The sequence below is a fragment of the Lytechinus pictus genome, chromosome 9 (assembly GCF_037042905.1).
Source record: "Lytechinus pictus isolate F3 Inbred chromosome 9, Lp3.0, whole genome shotgun sequence".
In the NCBI taxonomy this organism is placed as follows: domain Eukaryota; kingdom Metazoa; phylum Echinodermata; class Echinoidea; order Temnopleuroida; family Toxopneustidae; genus Lytechinus; species Lytechinus pictus.
Window position 1 is genome coordinate 12279692 of NC_087253.1, and position 17185 is coordinate 12296876.

The following is a 17185-nucleotide window of genomic DNA, read 5'->3' on the forward strand; positions in this document are numbered from 1 at the left end:
CCAGATTCGCCACTGCCTACAATAATTCTCATTTCTCATACCGGCACTGTTTTTATAGCTCAGCAACTCCATAGAATATTCAACCTTTTTTGTACATCTAACCCCCCACTCACAACTGCTCAAGCCATTATAATATGGACTTTTTGCAACTCTATGCATATGCATTCTGGAACATTGAGAATCTATCGTGAAAAGCCATTCATGACAGAGCAGCATTTGTCAAAACTCTGAAAAAAACCCAGCAGTGTCGTCCTAGACTGCACGAACGATAAACATGCAATTTTCTGTCAGATCCGAATCTTAGCACGATCTGCTGTCCCGATATACCAACTTTCAAGAAAGACCTCTGAGCTGTCCATTTTGATTTGACAGGCATTTCAATAGATTTACTGTAAGTTGTTGACTCTATCCCTGTTGCATTTGAGGGAAAAAAACTACTGTGATACATGTAGCTATATACATGTAACATTTCATCATGAATTTTGAAACAGAGAATCACGTCAGATAGGTACATACATAATGGATTTGCTCAGCTGTATCTATTATCTTTCCTTACACAATCTTTCATTTTAGAAGTTCCTATTTCACTGCATTCTCTTCTTTCAAGTTAGAATGATACCCCTCTATTCTCTCAAAATACTGACACCTAATCAGATCTAATTTTTATAGCTCTATTTGTTTTCATTTCTTATAAGTTTGTATTTTCCCTTGCAAATTCACAATTTCCTGTCATTCTCCCTTCCTCTCCTCTCCCTCCTCCCCCCCCCCCCTCTCTCTCTCTCAACATCAGGGACACACTTTTCAGACTAAAGTTGGGGTTCAGACTTTGTAAACAATGTTCATTTCTTTCTCAAATGGGAAAGGGGTCATTCTAGATAATAGCTGGATTTATATAGCGCTTTTTGCCTGAGGATACAAAGCGCTTGCTATTATTACCCCGGCTTTAGCTCGAGCTACCATCACCGGCACTCAGTGCATGCAAGGAATTAATCCTGCCGGGTACACATTCATCTCACCTGGGTCGAGTGCAGCACATTGTGGATAAATTTCTTGCTGAAGGAAAACACGCCATGGCTAGGATTCGAACCCACGACCCTCTGTTTGAGAGGCGAGAGTCAGAACCATTAGACCTTGATGCACCCACATGATTTTTTATACTTTTTTATCCAGCATAAGTGGCATCTCTGCAGCTCCCCCTTCTCTCTCTCTACCCTCCCTCTCTCAACAAAAGTATATCCAAAGCAGAGAAAATACAGACACAAAATTAAATATCTATTCTTTATTACACCATGAATGAACCACATCATAGGTGCATAACATTGTTCAAACTTCTTATATTTATATACAATAAATTGCGCAAGAATACCACAAAATGTCAAAGAATCGTTCATTTATGTCAATGTCACTTCACATTGAATGATAAACTCAATGACTGCTGAAACAGCTCACTTCCATAGGACCGTCTAGTTGGACTAGCCAATACATCTCTCAAAACATGGTGATAGCAAAGTTTGTGGATATGCTGTTGGTTATATCTCATACACAGAATTGAATATCCCGAGAATAATTTTCTTTAAATCATTTCTTAGTAACCCAATAAGCATTATATATGGCATGGGCCCCACATTTCAAATAAGACATAGTGTGGCGGAATGGGGCACAGGGTTCCAGTTTGAAGAGGTCAGAGACTTGTATCAAGTCTAAAATGGAGTTAACAAATTTTTCAAATACAAGATTATTCTTACCCTCTAAAGTTGAAAGAAATACTAGGCAACAATCAGGCCCACGTAACACAAGGCTTAGTTATTGATTTTAGGGCTGATTTAATGCATAACAGTGTAACTACATGCAATTAAGCGTACAACCGACTCTATGATCAATCAGTAAGCTTTGTGTTCATGGGGTCCAGATCCCTAAGTAATAATGAACAAAACATGAATAATTTGGCATTCATGCTCCTCTGGTTGACGTTTCATAAAGTTGTGAGCGACTTTATGAACGACTGATGACCCTTCATTGTGGTAAATGGTATTTACCACATTTTCATAAGTGTTAAAGGATCACTAGTTGTTCATTAAATCGCAAGTAAATTACGAACGGCATAATGAAACACCCACCTGCTGTAATTATGTAATTTCAATTTTATAATTTGGATATATCACAGTTTTGAAATTCTGTGATTTAGCTTAGAAATCTAGGTTGAAAATAGCATGCAAGCAATGCCTTTTTCATCATTTTCATAATTATTCTCTATAGTGTGCAACAATGCTGATGCCAACAATCTTTTATATGTCTTGTACAACAGGAGGTATGACTTCACAATCATTCAAAATCGTCACAATAAATCCGACTCTATCTCCAACATTCTTTGAGTATATACTTCATTAGACTATCCGAGCTTCACCATTGAAACACACACGAATATTGTTCTTCTCTTTCTTATTTGACAAATCGTGTATTCTTGCAAAAACAATCCTAATGAATGCCATCATTATTTGATTATAAGGGGACCCTCGACCTCGTCGATACCGAGGTCAAAGTATCTATCTGAACGATGTCTACGGAGTCCCCTGATGGCCGCGTACTCGACAGTGGTCGGTGTGACATTGAGATCCTCGAGACCCGGCATGCCGCTTTGGACTACATCAGTTGTATGTTGCTGTGAGGATAAAAAACAATCATTAATAGTTGAGTCTGCCTCTTGAGATCATATGAGGGATAGAGATGGTTTCGACTTGGAAGAAAAGTTGTACGAAATGTACTACACCAACAAGTCATTCCTCAATTTCCCCAGGATTCACTCAACTTTACAAAGAAGTGAGACATGGCAGTGGGGAAACTGTACATATGAAATGCTCAAAATATTTGTTGAAGTTTGATATCGCCATCAATTTATAACTTGTAATCCCAAGCGACAGAATAATAACAGGATGAACAGACTCTGACTTTACAAATAATGGCTACTTTACTATATCACTGTCATTTCAATAATGCAAAAGGTTGATGATTCTCCAAACTACCATTCAGGTCTACATATTTTTTTATTTTTATACATATATTTATGTTTGTTTTGTAAATTGGAAAACATTCTATAGTTTAATCTTTTTATGTGCATTTTTATGCGAATAAAGAAGACTTTGAATTGAATTAAAATAAATCCATGGTAATTAAAAGAAAGACAAGGTGTAAGGTCCTTTTTTTTTACAGGGCACTTCAGGAAAGGCAAGGCGGTGCTTACTTTAGGGGGCACACAAGACCATAAAAAAGGGCCTCAACAGGAAAATGTACATTTCAATGGGGCATTGGATTACTGCAGGGTACAAAGGCCTCGGGCAAAAAGGGCACTTTTTTTGCCGTAAATCTACAAATATTTCGAAGGGCAGTAAGGCTATTCTTTGTGAATCAGATGCCACGGTCTTGGGTTAATTTGAGCCCTGTAAAAATATCAAAATGTAACATCTGTGACACGACTTATAAAGAGTTACAATTGATCCAATCAACCACAACTATGGAAAGCTAGCAACGTCAACATCTAAAATACATGTTTGTTCAAAATGTTTTCTACATATGATGTATATTCATACAATCATAGTTTTCCTGAAAATTCAGAATGCTCCTCTTTGTTTACAAAGGACATCATGGAAATTTCCTCTAGAAAAGATTATGACGTTGATGGATTTCCATATACTTGACATTGATCGGATCAATCATAACTCTTTGTAAGACGGGGCCCTGTACTATGATAAATAACATAATAATCACATACCAGTTCCAGCATGTCCCTCGTCAGGAAGGGGTCAAAGGGCGAGAGTTCAAACCCCCTGGCGACGAGTCGTAGGATGGGGCGAGGTACAGGGTATCGGATGTAGGGTCGGCGGGTCACTCGGTAGATGAAATCCACTAGGTCGGTCAAGCGGTAGCCATTAGGTCTGTAAGGAATAGTTGCATAACACTGGTAACTGATGTGCACAGAAGACAGTGTATATTAAGGCCAAGGCATACCTTACGATTGTTATATGTTATACCGAGGTTGTGGTATGCGACCCTAATTATGGAATAAAACGTAACATTTAATGCCAATATTGAGACGTGGAACTTGTTACTGTGTAAAGTTCGAATTAATTGTACGAATTCTTATTGTACAATTCTGTGACTATGATACCATTCTCACTAGAATAAAAGTGAATTGATTAACTAGTCATAATGATGTCATGGCAATCGCATGATTGGCTACAATTTGAAACCAGTTTGTCCTTTACTGCAGAATTAAGGCTTGCAATCATCCAAACTCGTTACATTAGTACATGTATTCTTGCAGGTAAATTGAACCCCATATCGAAAGATCCTTTCATTCACATTTTCAGAACATAAGAAAAAAGTGACATTTAACAGTTTCTTTCTGCAACAGGCATAAAGGAAAGCAAACTACTTACCCGGCCAGCTCATAGGTCTTTCCATCTGCATCTTTCTCATTGATGATTGACATGATGGCTTGCGCAACATCAGAAACCTGCATTTGAATTGAATTTTACTTGTTTATTCATTTTTCTATTTAAAGTATACAGAACGCAACAAACATAGCAAGGCATAAATATATGAAATTATACAAATTAAATTCATTGTATCATAGTTCTGCACTGAAAAGAATAATATGACTCGTGTCTAGGCATCGGAGCTGCCAACCTGAACAAGAATATTTCACATTTCAGTATTTTACAAGCTGAAAATAATTATTTTTGGTGAGGAAATCGGCACTTTCAAAGAAAAAAATAACATAAGACAGCACGTAAAACTGAAGTTTAGTAATCAGTATTTTGCATGAAACCATCAGTAGTATTCTCATTTTTTGGGGTACTTATTACTGAAAATCAGTACTAATTGGCAGCTCTGTGGCATGAGAAAATAATCTTTTTCCCACAATCATGAATTTTCTCTCTCTCTCCCTCTCTTTTTTTCTTTGGGCCATTAGCACTCTGCAGAGTGGATTTGATGCATGACATAAATCATCTATCGTTATTTTTATCAAGCACTATCAGCATTTTATTTTGTTAAAAACCTCAAAACTTACATAAACAGGTCTCTTGATAACTTTCCTAGCAGACGGATACAAGGGAACACCACCAAAGAACCTCTGGTCTGGAATAAAAAATAAAAAAAACAACATGCAATCACATCGTAAATTTACATAATCATAGGTTCTACAGTATCCAAGTCAGAGCTAAAGGGGGGAGTGAACTGTGTGTGGTCTCTCATTCACTGTGTGTTATAAATACAGTCTTAAAATATGCATTTTCAGATCTACTATTACTACAGAGAATAAATTGACCTATAATTGTAATTGTATAGAGAAACTAAAATGTTTTGAGAGGAAAATTAATATTTTGCTACTTGGTAACATAATAATTGCGGTTTAAATGTATTAAGTAGTTAATTAGCATGTTATCATCCAAGTGGGTCTATAATACTAGACTACGCTAGCATTATGGATCAGGAAACTGGCCAAATATGAGTAGTTGAGGACTTGAGATGGCGCTATTGGTTCGTATCTGCTTTAATGCTTGTTGTATACAAAAGAAGAAATAAGTTCACTTTATAATACAATTCTTTAATGAACGAGGGTGGGGGGGGGGGGGATTATTCATTGATTTCTCTATCAGACTTACTTGCAAAATGGTTGAGGAATCTATCTTCACGTCCATACATCTGAGCGGGTCTGACAATGACGGCCTCTGGAAACTCCTCCCGAACAACCCTTTCTCCAGCAGCCTGAAAAAATAAATCAGATAAGAAAGATTACTAGTAAAGCTAAAGCTAAACTAATGTAGTTGGAAGAGTAAATGCCTTGTTCTAAGCATGGTTATCCACTATGATTAATAAAAGAACAATAAAACCACTTACTCTAAATAAAAATAAAAATTTTCCATACTTCTTTTTCTCCTTCAGAAAACATATTTTTAGAACAAAATCTTGGGTTTTCAAGAATTCATGCTCGAGCTCAAATGGCAATGTTTGCAATCTTCTAAAAATAAATGTCACCAGTACTTGATCTGATTCAGTAATATGGTACAAAATAAGAGCAATCATAAATAATATAGGATATTTGTATCGCGCACATATCCACCATTTTAGGTGCTCAATGCGCTCCTACTCGTCTACAAATTCCAGTGCTCACAGCTTTTTGAGAAATTTCTTCCTGCCAGTACCCAATTACCTCACTCGGGTTTAGTGCAGCACATTTTAAATGGCTGGGATTTGAACCCATGACCCTCTGTTTCAGAGTCCGGAGACTAATCCACTGGGCAACAATGCTCCACAATCATAATACAATAATAAGAAAAAATTACCTTTGTCCGCAGAAATTTGGCTGGAGAGGCCATATCGGCGCCCAAGGCAGACACATGAATTAGTCTGGGTACTCCAGCCTCTTTGCAAATCTTGGCAAGATTTCTGGGGGCCTCGATGTTGATGTCTTCAAATGTGAAATGCCTGGAAAAATAGAGAAGATGGGCATAATGAATCATAAAAAATATTTGAGCATGAAAAAGAGAGACAAAATTAAGAGTGTGATTGTTAACGAGATAGGGGACGGGGTCGTTAATGAGAATAAAGTGAGTTTTATTGTGAATGGGAAATAGAAAATATATTCTGTTTAAAACAGAAAAGTAAACAATCAAGCAACTGAAAAAGAGAAAGAGACAAAAAAGCTTAATATATTTCCATGGAACGCATTGAGAAATATTCATTATTAATGACTATGATTGCCCTGGCTGTGGTTTACAAACATAATCTTTGTCATTTCTAACTTGGATTATCCACACTGGTCAATTCAATATCTGGGTAAACTCTATTATCCATTTACAAAGTCCAATCCAGTTACTGCATTTTATTAAAATTGTAAAGGCAGACTTGCTCTATCAACCAACTGTATAGAAATGCCACAATTAAATATAAAGTCTGCAATGTTGGATTCCCTTAGGCTATATTCTAAAGTGAAACATGTATTACATAAACCTATCCATAAAGACCACCTGCTCATTTGTGGGGGCATCGTGGTCTAGTGGTTATGACTCTCGTCTTTCAATCTGAGGGACATGGGTTCGATTACCAGCCACAGCAAGAAATTTACCCACACTGTGCTGCACTCAACCCAGGTGAGGTGAATGGGTACCGGTAGGAACAAATTCCTTGAATGCTTCTGCGTCGTTATGGTAGCTCAAGCTAAAGTCGGGATAATAATAGCAGCGCTTAGTGTCCTCAGGCAAAAAGTGCTTTATAAATCTAGCTATTATTATTAAAATCACTTTTCTTGTCTCCCTGTTTGGTCTGTATGGGCAGGTTTGACTGTATCATACCTTGTTTCAAAGTCTTTGCCGAGTAGATTGACGACCACAGTGCAATGCTTGACGATGTCTCTGATCATATCGTGTTCACGGAGTTCGTATTGCTGGAGAAATTAATTAATTGTAAATGCCGTAGTGTAAAAATTGAAAATTTCAAAGCAAGAAAGTGATGTAACTATAAACAGCTGCATTCAAGTCAATTGGACACATTTCTTTACATAAGCTTTGATTTCATGAAATGTCATTGTCACCAATGATGGTGATTCTTTCAAGGATTAGAAAAAAAAATATTTGTGATTAATTGCATGTTTTAAAGCAGATACGAACCATTACCGCCATCTCAAGTCCTCAACTACTCATACCTGGCCAGTTTGCTGACCCATAATGCTAGTGTAGTCTAGTAATATAGACCCACTTGAATGATAACATGTTAATAATTAACTACTCAATAATTTTATACTGCAATAATTATGTTACCAAGTACTAGTAGCAAAACAATTACTTTTCCTCTCAAAACATTTTAGTTTCTCTCTACAAATACAATTATAGGTCAATTTGTTCTCTGTAGTATTAGCAGATATCTGAAAACGTATATTTTACGAGTTAAGACTATGTATTGTTAACACCTAGTCAATGAGAGACCACACACAGTTCACTCCCCCTTTAAAAATTCTGTAGATGGGGAACAGAAACACATGGGTTAAGGGGTGCAAAAAGATGCATCGTTGATCACCCTGTCAATTCAAAGTTTTATTGATCATACATTAGCCTTGAATTCATGACTTCATGATGAACAGACCTGCCAACCTCTGGGAATGAAAAACTGTATTCTGTGATTAAAAAAAACTGTATTTTTCCCCAAAAAAGTGTATTTCATAATAAAATGCTTGGCGCACTCGCTCATTGTGGCGCTCAAGCTGCATGCAAGCTAAAATGCGCACTGCTCTTGCAGATGAAAAAAAAAAAAAAAACATGTGTATATCTTCACCCTGGTTTGAACAAAATGATTGAAAAAAAAAACAAGTTACCTGAAATTACATTGATCTAATAACCATATTTGTGCACGTTTTATGAAATAGAGACATATAGAGATTATTTTTCTCAATAAATTACGATTTAGTTCATTTTTTTTTTTTTTTTTTACAAAAAACGTATTTTTCAACGAAAAACGTACTGCCGTAATTTGGTTCCAAAAACGTACTAAATACGGCTAAAACGTACTGGTTGGCAGGTCTGGATTAATCCTTGCCTGCTAAAACTCTCACTGACCAATTTCTCAGAATTTCTGCTTTAATTACAACAACCTCAATGCCACAATCCATTTGAGCACAAAGCAAGGGCAATGTTAACATGTCTAATTTTGAAAATCCAGACAAGCATGTTATCTAGACTGAACACAAGAAATTATTCTATTGATTTCAAATTGCATTAGGATTGGGTCGTAATATATCCTGGAATTGATTGGAAGTTTCTGTCAATGCCTCATTAGTGTAAAAAAAACAGAACAAAATATATATACAAAAAAGTTCTAAAAGTTCAACAAGTTCCAGTCTTAAAATGGGCCCTATAACATAAAACTTAGAAATTGATCGTAGTGCTGATTTCTACAACTGATAATTGTGTATGATTATGAAAAAAAAACATAACATTAATATTCAGTCTCTTAAAGTGAGGCCTACAACATAAAACCAAGATGTAGTGATTCATCAAGGTGCAGACTTCTACGATTGATTATTGTGTATGATCAATTGTTAAAATCAGCCTCATGATCAATTACTAAGTTTTATGCAATGGGACCATGACCGAATTCCCAGGGGGGGCCACTTACATTGACGAGTGGATACCATGCGCGACCAAAAAAACATGTAAAAAGGATGTCTTTTTCAAGATAGGGCACGTTACGTACGTAACGTGATAAGGGTGTCAAAAACACAAAAATAATGAAAAAAGGTATCTATTTCGCTAGGAAAGCTTACGTGTTTAGGGTCAAATTTGCAGGGATGATAAAACAAAATTAGAATGTTTTATAAAGGATGTCCTTTTTGCCCCCAACACTACGTGTTTAGAGTCTGATTTGCGCGAGCTGTGGAAGGTAGGGCCGTACTTAACCAAATGATGTGTAAAGGTAAAAGCGACGACCGACGGACCCGTGACGCCCGTGACATAACAATAAAATATCGCTGTACTTGTTTAGGGGTTCATTTCAGGGAATACTTGCCAAGAGTATCGTTTTGTTTCCAATACTTGTTAAGGGTAGGCTTTCACACGCCAATACTTGTTAAGGGGTGCATTTTCAGAATATGGAAAATACGTGTTTAGGGTGCTTTTCGAGACCCCATGGTCGCGCATGGTATCCACTCGTCAATGGAAGTGGCCCCCCCCCCCCCCCCCCGGGCCGAATTCTTACCCTGAACATGATTTGACCGAGATCACCCATCATCTTCATTGGTTGTACATAGTATTCATCACATCGATGGGGTAACACTACCTGGGAGCCCTCTCGACCTGTTACAAAACATCAAAATAAAACAAAACATTCGTATTCAGTTCCAACAGATTGAAAGGGTGAATCGGCCTATAAAGTCGTTTCACATTAGAACAGAAATCTCTGTTTATTGTTATGGAAAATTCAAAGATATGTTTACTCAACATATGCTTTGCATGATTTCTGATTTACAAGTACTTAACTTCAACCAGAATATCAATATTTCTATGATCAAGTTTTTGGTGAGGCTTCATCAGTTTGAGCAAAAAAGCTGGTGGAAAATAAAACAAACAAAAATTCCTGGGTTAATTCAACTCAGATATGCAATGAACATATAAGAGCACAGGGTTTAGAATAATCCATCTTACGAAAATCATGGCCATGGAAGCCTTTTAGATTGGCCTCAACGCTCCTTAAATTTTCAAATTTGTATTTTCAATACTGTAATATGGTAATGTGGAAATGTGCCCTCAATAGAAAAGTGGCCTTGCTCGCACACAATGTTGTCAAACTTACCAAGCCTACTGACGATGTACCTTCCAAGGAAGCCATTGCCGCCAAAGACGGCTGCTACAATACCACTGAACGATGACCTACCTCCCCTGCCCTTGGGGACGAGAGAGTGATGGTAGGTGCTCTTGGATCGATGAGGCTGCAGGCATACCACCGTACTAGCACTGCTCCTTATTATGAGGGTCGGAACTGTTCAAAGAGAAGAAAATTACAAGTCATTGTTTTGAATGAAAAGAGAGCAATCAAACTATTCACATTATGATTATCACCATCACAAGGTCTATTCCAGGTTACCCCCAACAAAGTGTTGATTTGAATAAAAATAAAAAATCAAACTGTATACTACCATGGTCCTACTAAAGAAGGTCCATGATACTACTTATTAACACCATCACAGACAGATCTAGGTGACCTCAACAAAAAGTTGATATGAATAAAATAGAAATATCACACTGTTCACTATTTGTGATTATCACATTCACAGAGGTCTATGCTGAGTTAGGTCATCCCAGCAAAAAATTGATTTGAATGAAAAAGACACAAATCAAACAAGCATTATGCTGAAAATTTCAATGAAATCCGATAAGTTATTCTAAAGTTTTGCTTCAATTTCAAGAAACATTTATCCAGGTGGGTGTTTCATAGCGGTTCGTAAGTTAGAGCGACTTTAAGAACGACTGGTGAACCTTTCTTCTAACGCGCATAACCATCGCCAATGAACATATCATTTACCACAATAAAGGATCACCAGTCGTTCTTAAAGTCGCTCTTAACTTACGAACAGCTTTATGAAACGGCCCCCGGGGGGGGGGGGGGGGTCGGTATGCAAATGACGGTGTCATCCATTCATAACTTATGTATATCATTTCATAAAATGTGAAATATCTTAATTTTTTACACAAAAACAATGTGAAACATGATTAAGATTCCTCCTTGAAAATGTGAAATTTCCATTGTAACAACCAATTAAAAAATTCTATATTTCTATAACACACAAAAGAGTGTGTGACATATGCGACTCTCTTTGCATTGGGTAAAACTGTTTTTTGAAAGTTAAGCGACATTGAAAAATCTGTGTCAAAATGGCATGAATGGGAAATTCATGAAATAACATTTAATTTTATGTGTCTCATGCAAAGGCCTCAAATTTTAAGGGCAGTCTTTCTCATAAAGCAGTGCCAGAACTAGACAGCTGGCAGCCGTCTGTTTCAAGGAGTTTTTTATCATTTTTATTATTATTTTTTATTTCTCCTCGTACACAGACGGCTCGTGATCGTGCAGCTGGCTGCTGCCTTTAGGGGGTTAACAGTGCAAAATCCCCCCCGACCCCCCGAGGCTCATCGATTTTTGTCTTTATTTCATAAAATATATAAAAAGAACTGGACCAAAATAAAGATTATTATTCCATTTTGGCATGAAATTCACCAAAACGGGGAAAAATAAACTTAAAAGGAAAAAAACAGTGACTTACTTCGGCTGTTGCACAAATCCCACTGCCCTGGATTATCCGAACTTAACATAAACTAAACATATGGCCATAGAGTCCCCTGTACAGATCGAGTTAGAACTTCGGTTTCTGTAATTGGTGAGTGGAGCCAATGGAGTTCAGCGAAACAACCAATATAACAGAGACCGAAGCTTTTGGTCTAGAGCGGATCCACTATAGGCATACCACATCACCCCGTCAGCAAATGGTGTGAACTGCAGACATGGGATGCCATATTTCTTCTTTTTATCTTTCTAGAGTTGAGACTCAAATTTTCTTCACACAAGCAAACTTTGATCTAACCCAGGGAGCTCCGGCCTGCAAAGCAGGCCGGAGCTCCCTGGGTTAACTTTGATCTAGAGTTGAGAGTCCAATTTTCTTTACACAAGATATTAAGCACACTTTAATCTACTCTTCATCTTCAGAATGAAAGAAACAATTTTTTATTGAAACTTTGGCGCTTTAATGTAGTTTCGCACTGGCCGACTTTGAGCAAATTTCCCTACCAGTTATGTCATGCTCATGCTCATGAATCATATTTCACATTTCAAGTTCAATAATAATATGCCCACTGCTTTTCTGAATATCACGTTTGGGAACAGCTGTATTTTGACTTTGATCTCTACATCATTGTTCAAATCCTCAGAGTCAGACGTCATCCCTTCACTTGAAGCTTGTCTTCGTCTAGACCAAAAGCTTCAGTCTCTGTATTTTGGTTGTTCCGCTGAACTACGTTGGCTCCACTCACCATACATAGACTGAAGGGGATGGGGCCCCGTACCTACAGCCAACATATAGTGAACTAGCGTTTTATAGATCGCGATTTAAAACTGTTTTTTAAGCAAAATTGAAAGTTTCATGGTTTCCATTATCAGGGAAATATAAATAACTTAAGTAATTGCATACCTTGGGCCGGAGTTATTGAAAAAAATCCTCTGGATGATTGAGAAATCTGTCATCTAAGACATTTTCACCTGACCTGACGGTTTTTCTTGCAAGTTGCCATCTTGAATGACGTCATTATCGTTATTAACTTAATGTCTCGAATCGATATATCGCGATTATAACTAGTACTAGTACTAGTATAACTAGTATCGTTTATCTTCGGTTTCGTTCGCATATGGAGCAGATCGTATAATATCGAAAGCAATATCGATATCACATTCGTGATTGTTGACGTTCGTTTGTAAATATTTTATAGTTTGGCTGCCATTTTGACCATTTTTATCGTGTTCAACCCAATTAAACATCGGTAAAGTATATTTTTCATGCCTTCATGCCTCATCTATATCGTTTAAAGTATCTAAACCTTGAAATATCAAGTTTTAAAAGTTTGTTGTTTATACATCCTTAGATTGTAAATTCGATGTGTAAAATTACATCAAACTTTGGACTGTGAATTGACAAAAGGGAGGGAATGAGAACACATGCGAGCCCACACGTACACCCTACCGTCGGTAAATGGGGATTACAGTAAAATGTCAGAAATTGTTGAATAAATCCCCAGAAACGACGGTTATTCCTGTGTAGTCTTCGTCATAATTTTGATATGGACTGAAGCTGAAGTTAGCGACCAAAATCATGTGAAAATGTGGCGAACGAGTGAGCTGTCACAGGCAAATCTTTTTTGGTCGCTAACTTCAATCCATATCAAAATAACTGCGAAGCCAAGCGAAGTCTGACTGACAAAATGACAATTTAAACAATGTCGAGATCAGAGTAAAAAACGTTCCCGATCGCAATATTCAAAAAAGTGATGGGCATATTGATCATATTGTCCTCAAATGTGACTGAGACTCTTGCTAAAAGCAATGCCAATGGTGGCCGACTTTGAGCAAATTTTCCCACCAGACATGCCAGAAATCGTTCGCAAATGATTTGCGAAAAAATTCTGGTGGGGAAATTTGTTCGAAGTTGGACGGTGCGAAACTGCATTAGTGCCCAAACTTTTGTAAAACTTAAAAGTTATGAGTAGATCTAATCCTTGTTTAATCTTAACTTAAATTTTAAGCACGACATGATGGACCCCCGGCCTCCCGCTGCACTGTCCCTTCATACACGCGCACAGGAAACCCCGTCGATACTTGTCCCATTTTGAACCCGGGAGTTTCGGCTAAACTCTCCACCAAGATTACCATCGTCCGCGGTGGTTTACTTTTAGCTAGGCGGCGGTAATCGAGGACAAAAGAGGCCCTGTCCCTTCATGAAGTGTTATTTTACAAAAAAAATTAAGTACACATGCAACCAATTTAAAAATACACATCTCTACTAACAAGTAAGTATTCATAAATGTGGAATCATACTCACGACCCAAAAGAGAATTTTTCGTGGCTGCCAAAGCCGCCATCTTGAACTCAAATCGGCAACGCAAAAATTTGAGAAGATTCGATTCGGCTCAAAATGTGATTTTCGGAAGAATTGGAAAGAAAAGGAAAGAAAAATCCCCAACCCACACCCATATGCGTCTAATGCATGTTTCTTATTATTATTTTTTTCAAGCAATGAATTCGATATTGTAATAAATCGTTAACATCGCCGTACTTCTTCTTCTTCATCATCATAATTATCATCATCATCATTATCATCATCACCATCATCTGCAACATCAGCACCATCATCATCACATCAATCATCATCGATCATCATCATCATCAATTTATCAATTTGTAAAGACATCAAACTTCTATTTGTTATATATATTTTATTTTGTATATGAATTGAAGTTGTCAATAAAAACTACTTAATACAAAAAAAAAATCACCACCACCACCTTTGCCACCATCACCAGAATCATCAATTATCACCGTCCATCCTCCTCCTCCTCCACATCATCATCATCATCATCACGGGCATCATCATCAGCCACCACCTTAACCACGACCATGCGCCATCATTATCATCATCATCACCACCACCACCTTTGCCACCAGCATCACCAGAATCATCAATTATCACCGTTCATCCTCCTCATCCTCATCATCCTCCTCCTCCACATCATCATGTGGAAGCGTCGTGGTGTAGCGGTTCTGACTCTCGCCTTGTAATCAGAGGGTCGTGTGTTTGAATCCCACCATGGCCTAGCGTCCTTTGGCAAGGCGTTAATCCACACTTTGCCACTCTCCACCCAGGTGTTATGGGTACCCGGTAGGATGTGAAAGCCTATATATGTAGTATGCCTAGCAATTGAGTCTTGGAACTCTTGTTGGAATGCTCCCCAGGGAGTGGAGAAGGTGCATACATTGTATGCGGGCATGCAAGGATCCGATGACCGGGGTAATAATATGTCTGTAAAGCGCTTAGAGACGTCGTTCCGATGTATTAAGCGCTATATAAATGCGGAATATTATTATTATTATTATTATCATCATCATCACATCATCATGTCATCATCATCATCATCACGGGCATCATCATCATCATCAGCCACCACCTTAACCACGACCATGCGCCATCATTATCATCATCACCATCGTCATCATAATCAGTAGTCATCAGCGCCGCAGGGATCGAGCATCCGGGGCGACCGATTTGTCAAGTATTATAGTAAAAGGTAGATTAGAAAAAAAGGGGGGGCGGGGAAATCAAAACATAAAAAAGGAATTTTTAGTCGCCTATTTTAACTTACAATTAAGATGCCTAGGCCCTATTTGATCCCCTATATATCGCAACAGGCGCAGTTTCTGATAGGCCTATAATGCTTACCCTTGAAAATGAACAATGATAAATGAGTTACAATGAGAACAATAACAAAATTCTATCATAATTGATAACGATAATCTGTATAGCAGAGGATGGGAAAAGGAAAATAATACCCCCCCCCCTATTGTGTATAGGGCCAACGGATAGGTGGTGGCGGGTATACAATAAAGGAGAAAAATAGGGGCCGGGAAGCGGGAAAAGTTTGGGGACAAATTCATATTGGAGCGTTGTAAAAAAAGCGCAATAGATTGCAAAATTATTTATTTACTTCTAGAAATTTTCGAGTTCCCAAATCAATTATAATTACTTGTAGTGAATTGAAGTGTCTGCTTCTTATCAACAAATATCAATTGATTTGCGCTAGTTGAAATTGATTTATATTTTTACTGAAATTTTCAATTGATTGCAAATATTTCCTTGCAACTCCTCCTCTATCAGTTAATTGTAATTATAGCAATGATCTTGGCTGGCAGAAAAACAACAACTAAAATGTCAGTGTAAAGTTCATGATTTTCTTTATTATCAGGCCTATTTATTTTCTGATCTCTGTATGACTTTCAACTCTTAGTGATACTGATAAGGTTTTTGGAGTATACGCCAGGCTGAAAAATATAGGATTCGAACAGATAATAAAAGTAAAATTAGATAAAACACCGAAAATGTCATTAAAATCGGACAAGGAATAGGCCTATAGCGTTAAGGAATCAATACTGAGCTATGACATTTTAAAGTCAATATCCGTGTAATAGTTATATACATGTCTGATGAATATGCAGATATTGTCCATTAGGCCTATATTCATTTAAATTTTATCTTCCAAGAAATGAACAAAATTTGATTGGCAACTGCCTTAATGCGTAAGACATGTAAAATACCCGGGTAAGATAATCCTTGCTGCAACTGAATTAAAACTAACGATCGAGGGGGACAACAGCATAAAGTATGATTTCATGAAAAAATGTAAGAAAAAGGAAAGTGCATGCATGATGACAACATTAGCCAATTTATTGCATATGCATAATATTTTACTCGATTTTCAGCCCGGAGTAGCCCCTGTTGCCTCAAAAGAACAGCCTGTGGCCGGCTGAAGATGCATGGCCATCCAGCCCATGCACGAGTGGAAAATAAATAAATATTTCCGCCTCTCATATTCAACATAATTAATGGAATCCCACAGAAAATATATTCATACAAAAAAACTTTTTAGATACTTTGTCTAGAAAATAACGCTGTGTGTATCACTGATCTATAGGCTAATACCGATTTGTTAAAAATTGAAGCACTTTAACAAAAAGCACCTCAATAATTTATTTTTAAGATGTTGTGCATCCTCGGATCATGTTATATACGCCCGTGGATTAAATGATGTTATTTTAATAATGTAGGCCACTGGCTGATCCACGGGGGGGGGGGGGGGAGCACAGCCGGCTAGTTAACATTTCTAATGTAAAAATGCCGTTAGATCGAACACAAGTGTGCCACCGCCCCCCCTTTTTGAAAATGAGGAACTTTTTTCTTTCTTTTTTTTTTGCTTGTCAAATTTTTCGCGGACGAACTACGGTATACTTAATTTTTGCATGGTTGAAAACCTTTTTTGTTGTTTGTCAAATGCAAATTTTCCATCGGAAAATGTGCCCCCCTTTGGAAAATCCTGGATCCGCC

At 37.5% G+C, this 17185-nt stretch overlaps 1 protein-coding gene across 1 annotated transcript; it reads right to left on the reverse strand.

Moving 5' to 3' along the window:
• Positions 1-1264: 1264 nt before the first annotated feature.
• Positions 1265-14327, reverse strand: LOC129268269 (NADH dehydrogenase [ubiquinone] 1 alpha subcomplex subunit 9, mitochondrial-like). The gene is made up of 10 exons (XM_064104708.1): positions 14132-14327; positions 10342-10527; positions 9748-9845; positions 7353-7444; positions 6345-6486; positions 5664-5766; positions 5069-5136; positions 4434-4510; positions 3767-3929; positions 1265-2659 (listed from the first exon to the last, which is right to left on the reverse strand). Exons 1-10 carry the CDS (start codon positions 14169-14171, stop codon positions 2492-2494), a joined length of 1137 nt encoding a protein of 378 aa, XP_063960778.1. The 5' UTR covers positions 14172-14327; the 3' UTR covers positions 1265-2491.
• Positions 14328-17185: the final 2858 nt, after the last annotated feature.

Excerpts from the sequence above, each read along its gene's own strand:
- LOC129268269 (XM_064104708.1), bottom strand. The coding sequence starts at position 14,171 with ATGGCGGCTTTGGCAGCCACGAAAAATTCTCTTTTGGGTC. Across the intron at positions 6,487-7,352 it reads GGCAAAGACTTTGAAACAAG|GCATTTCACATTTGAAGACA; the intron begins GTATGATACAGT and ends CTATTTTTCCAG. Across the intron at positions 5,767-6,344 it reads CCAAATTTCTGCGGACAAAG|GCTGCTGGAGAAAGGGTTGT; the intron begins GTAATTTTTTCT and ends TTATTTTTTCAG.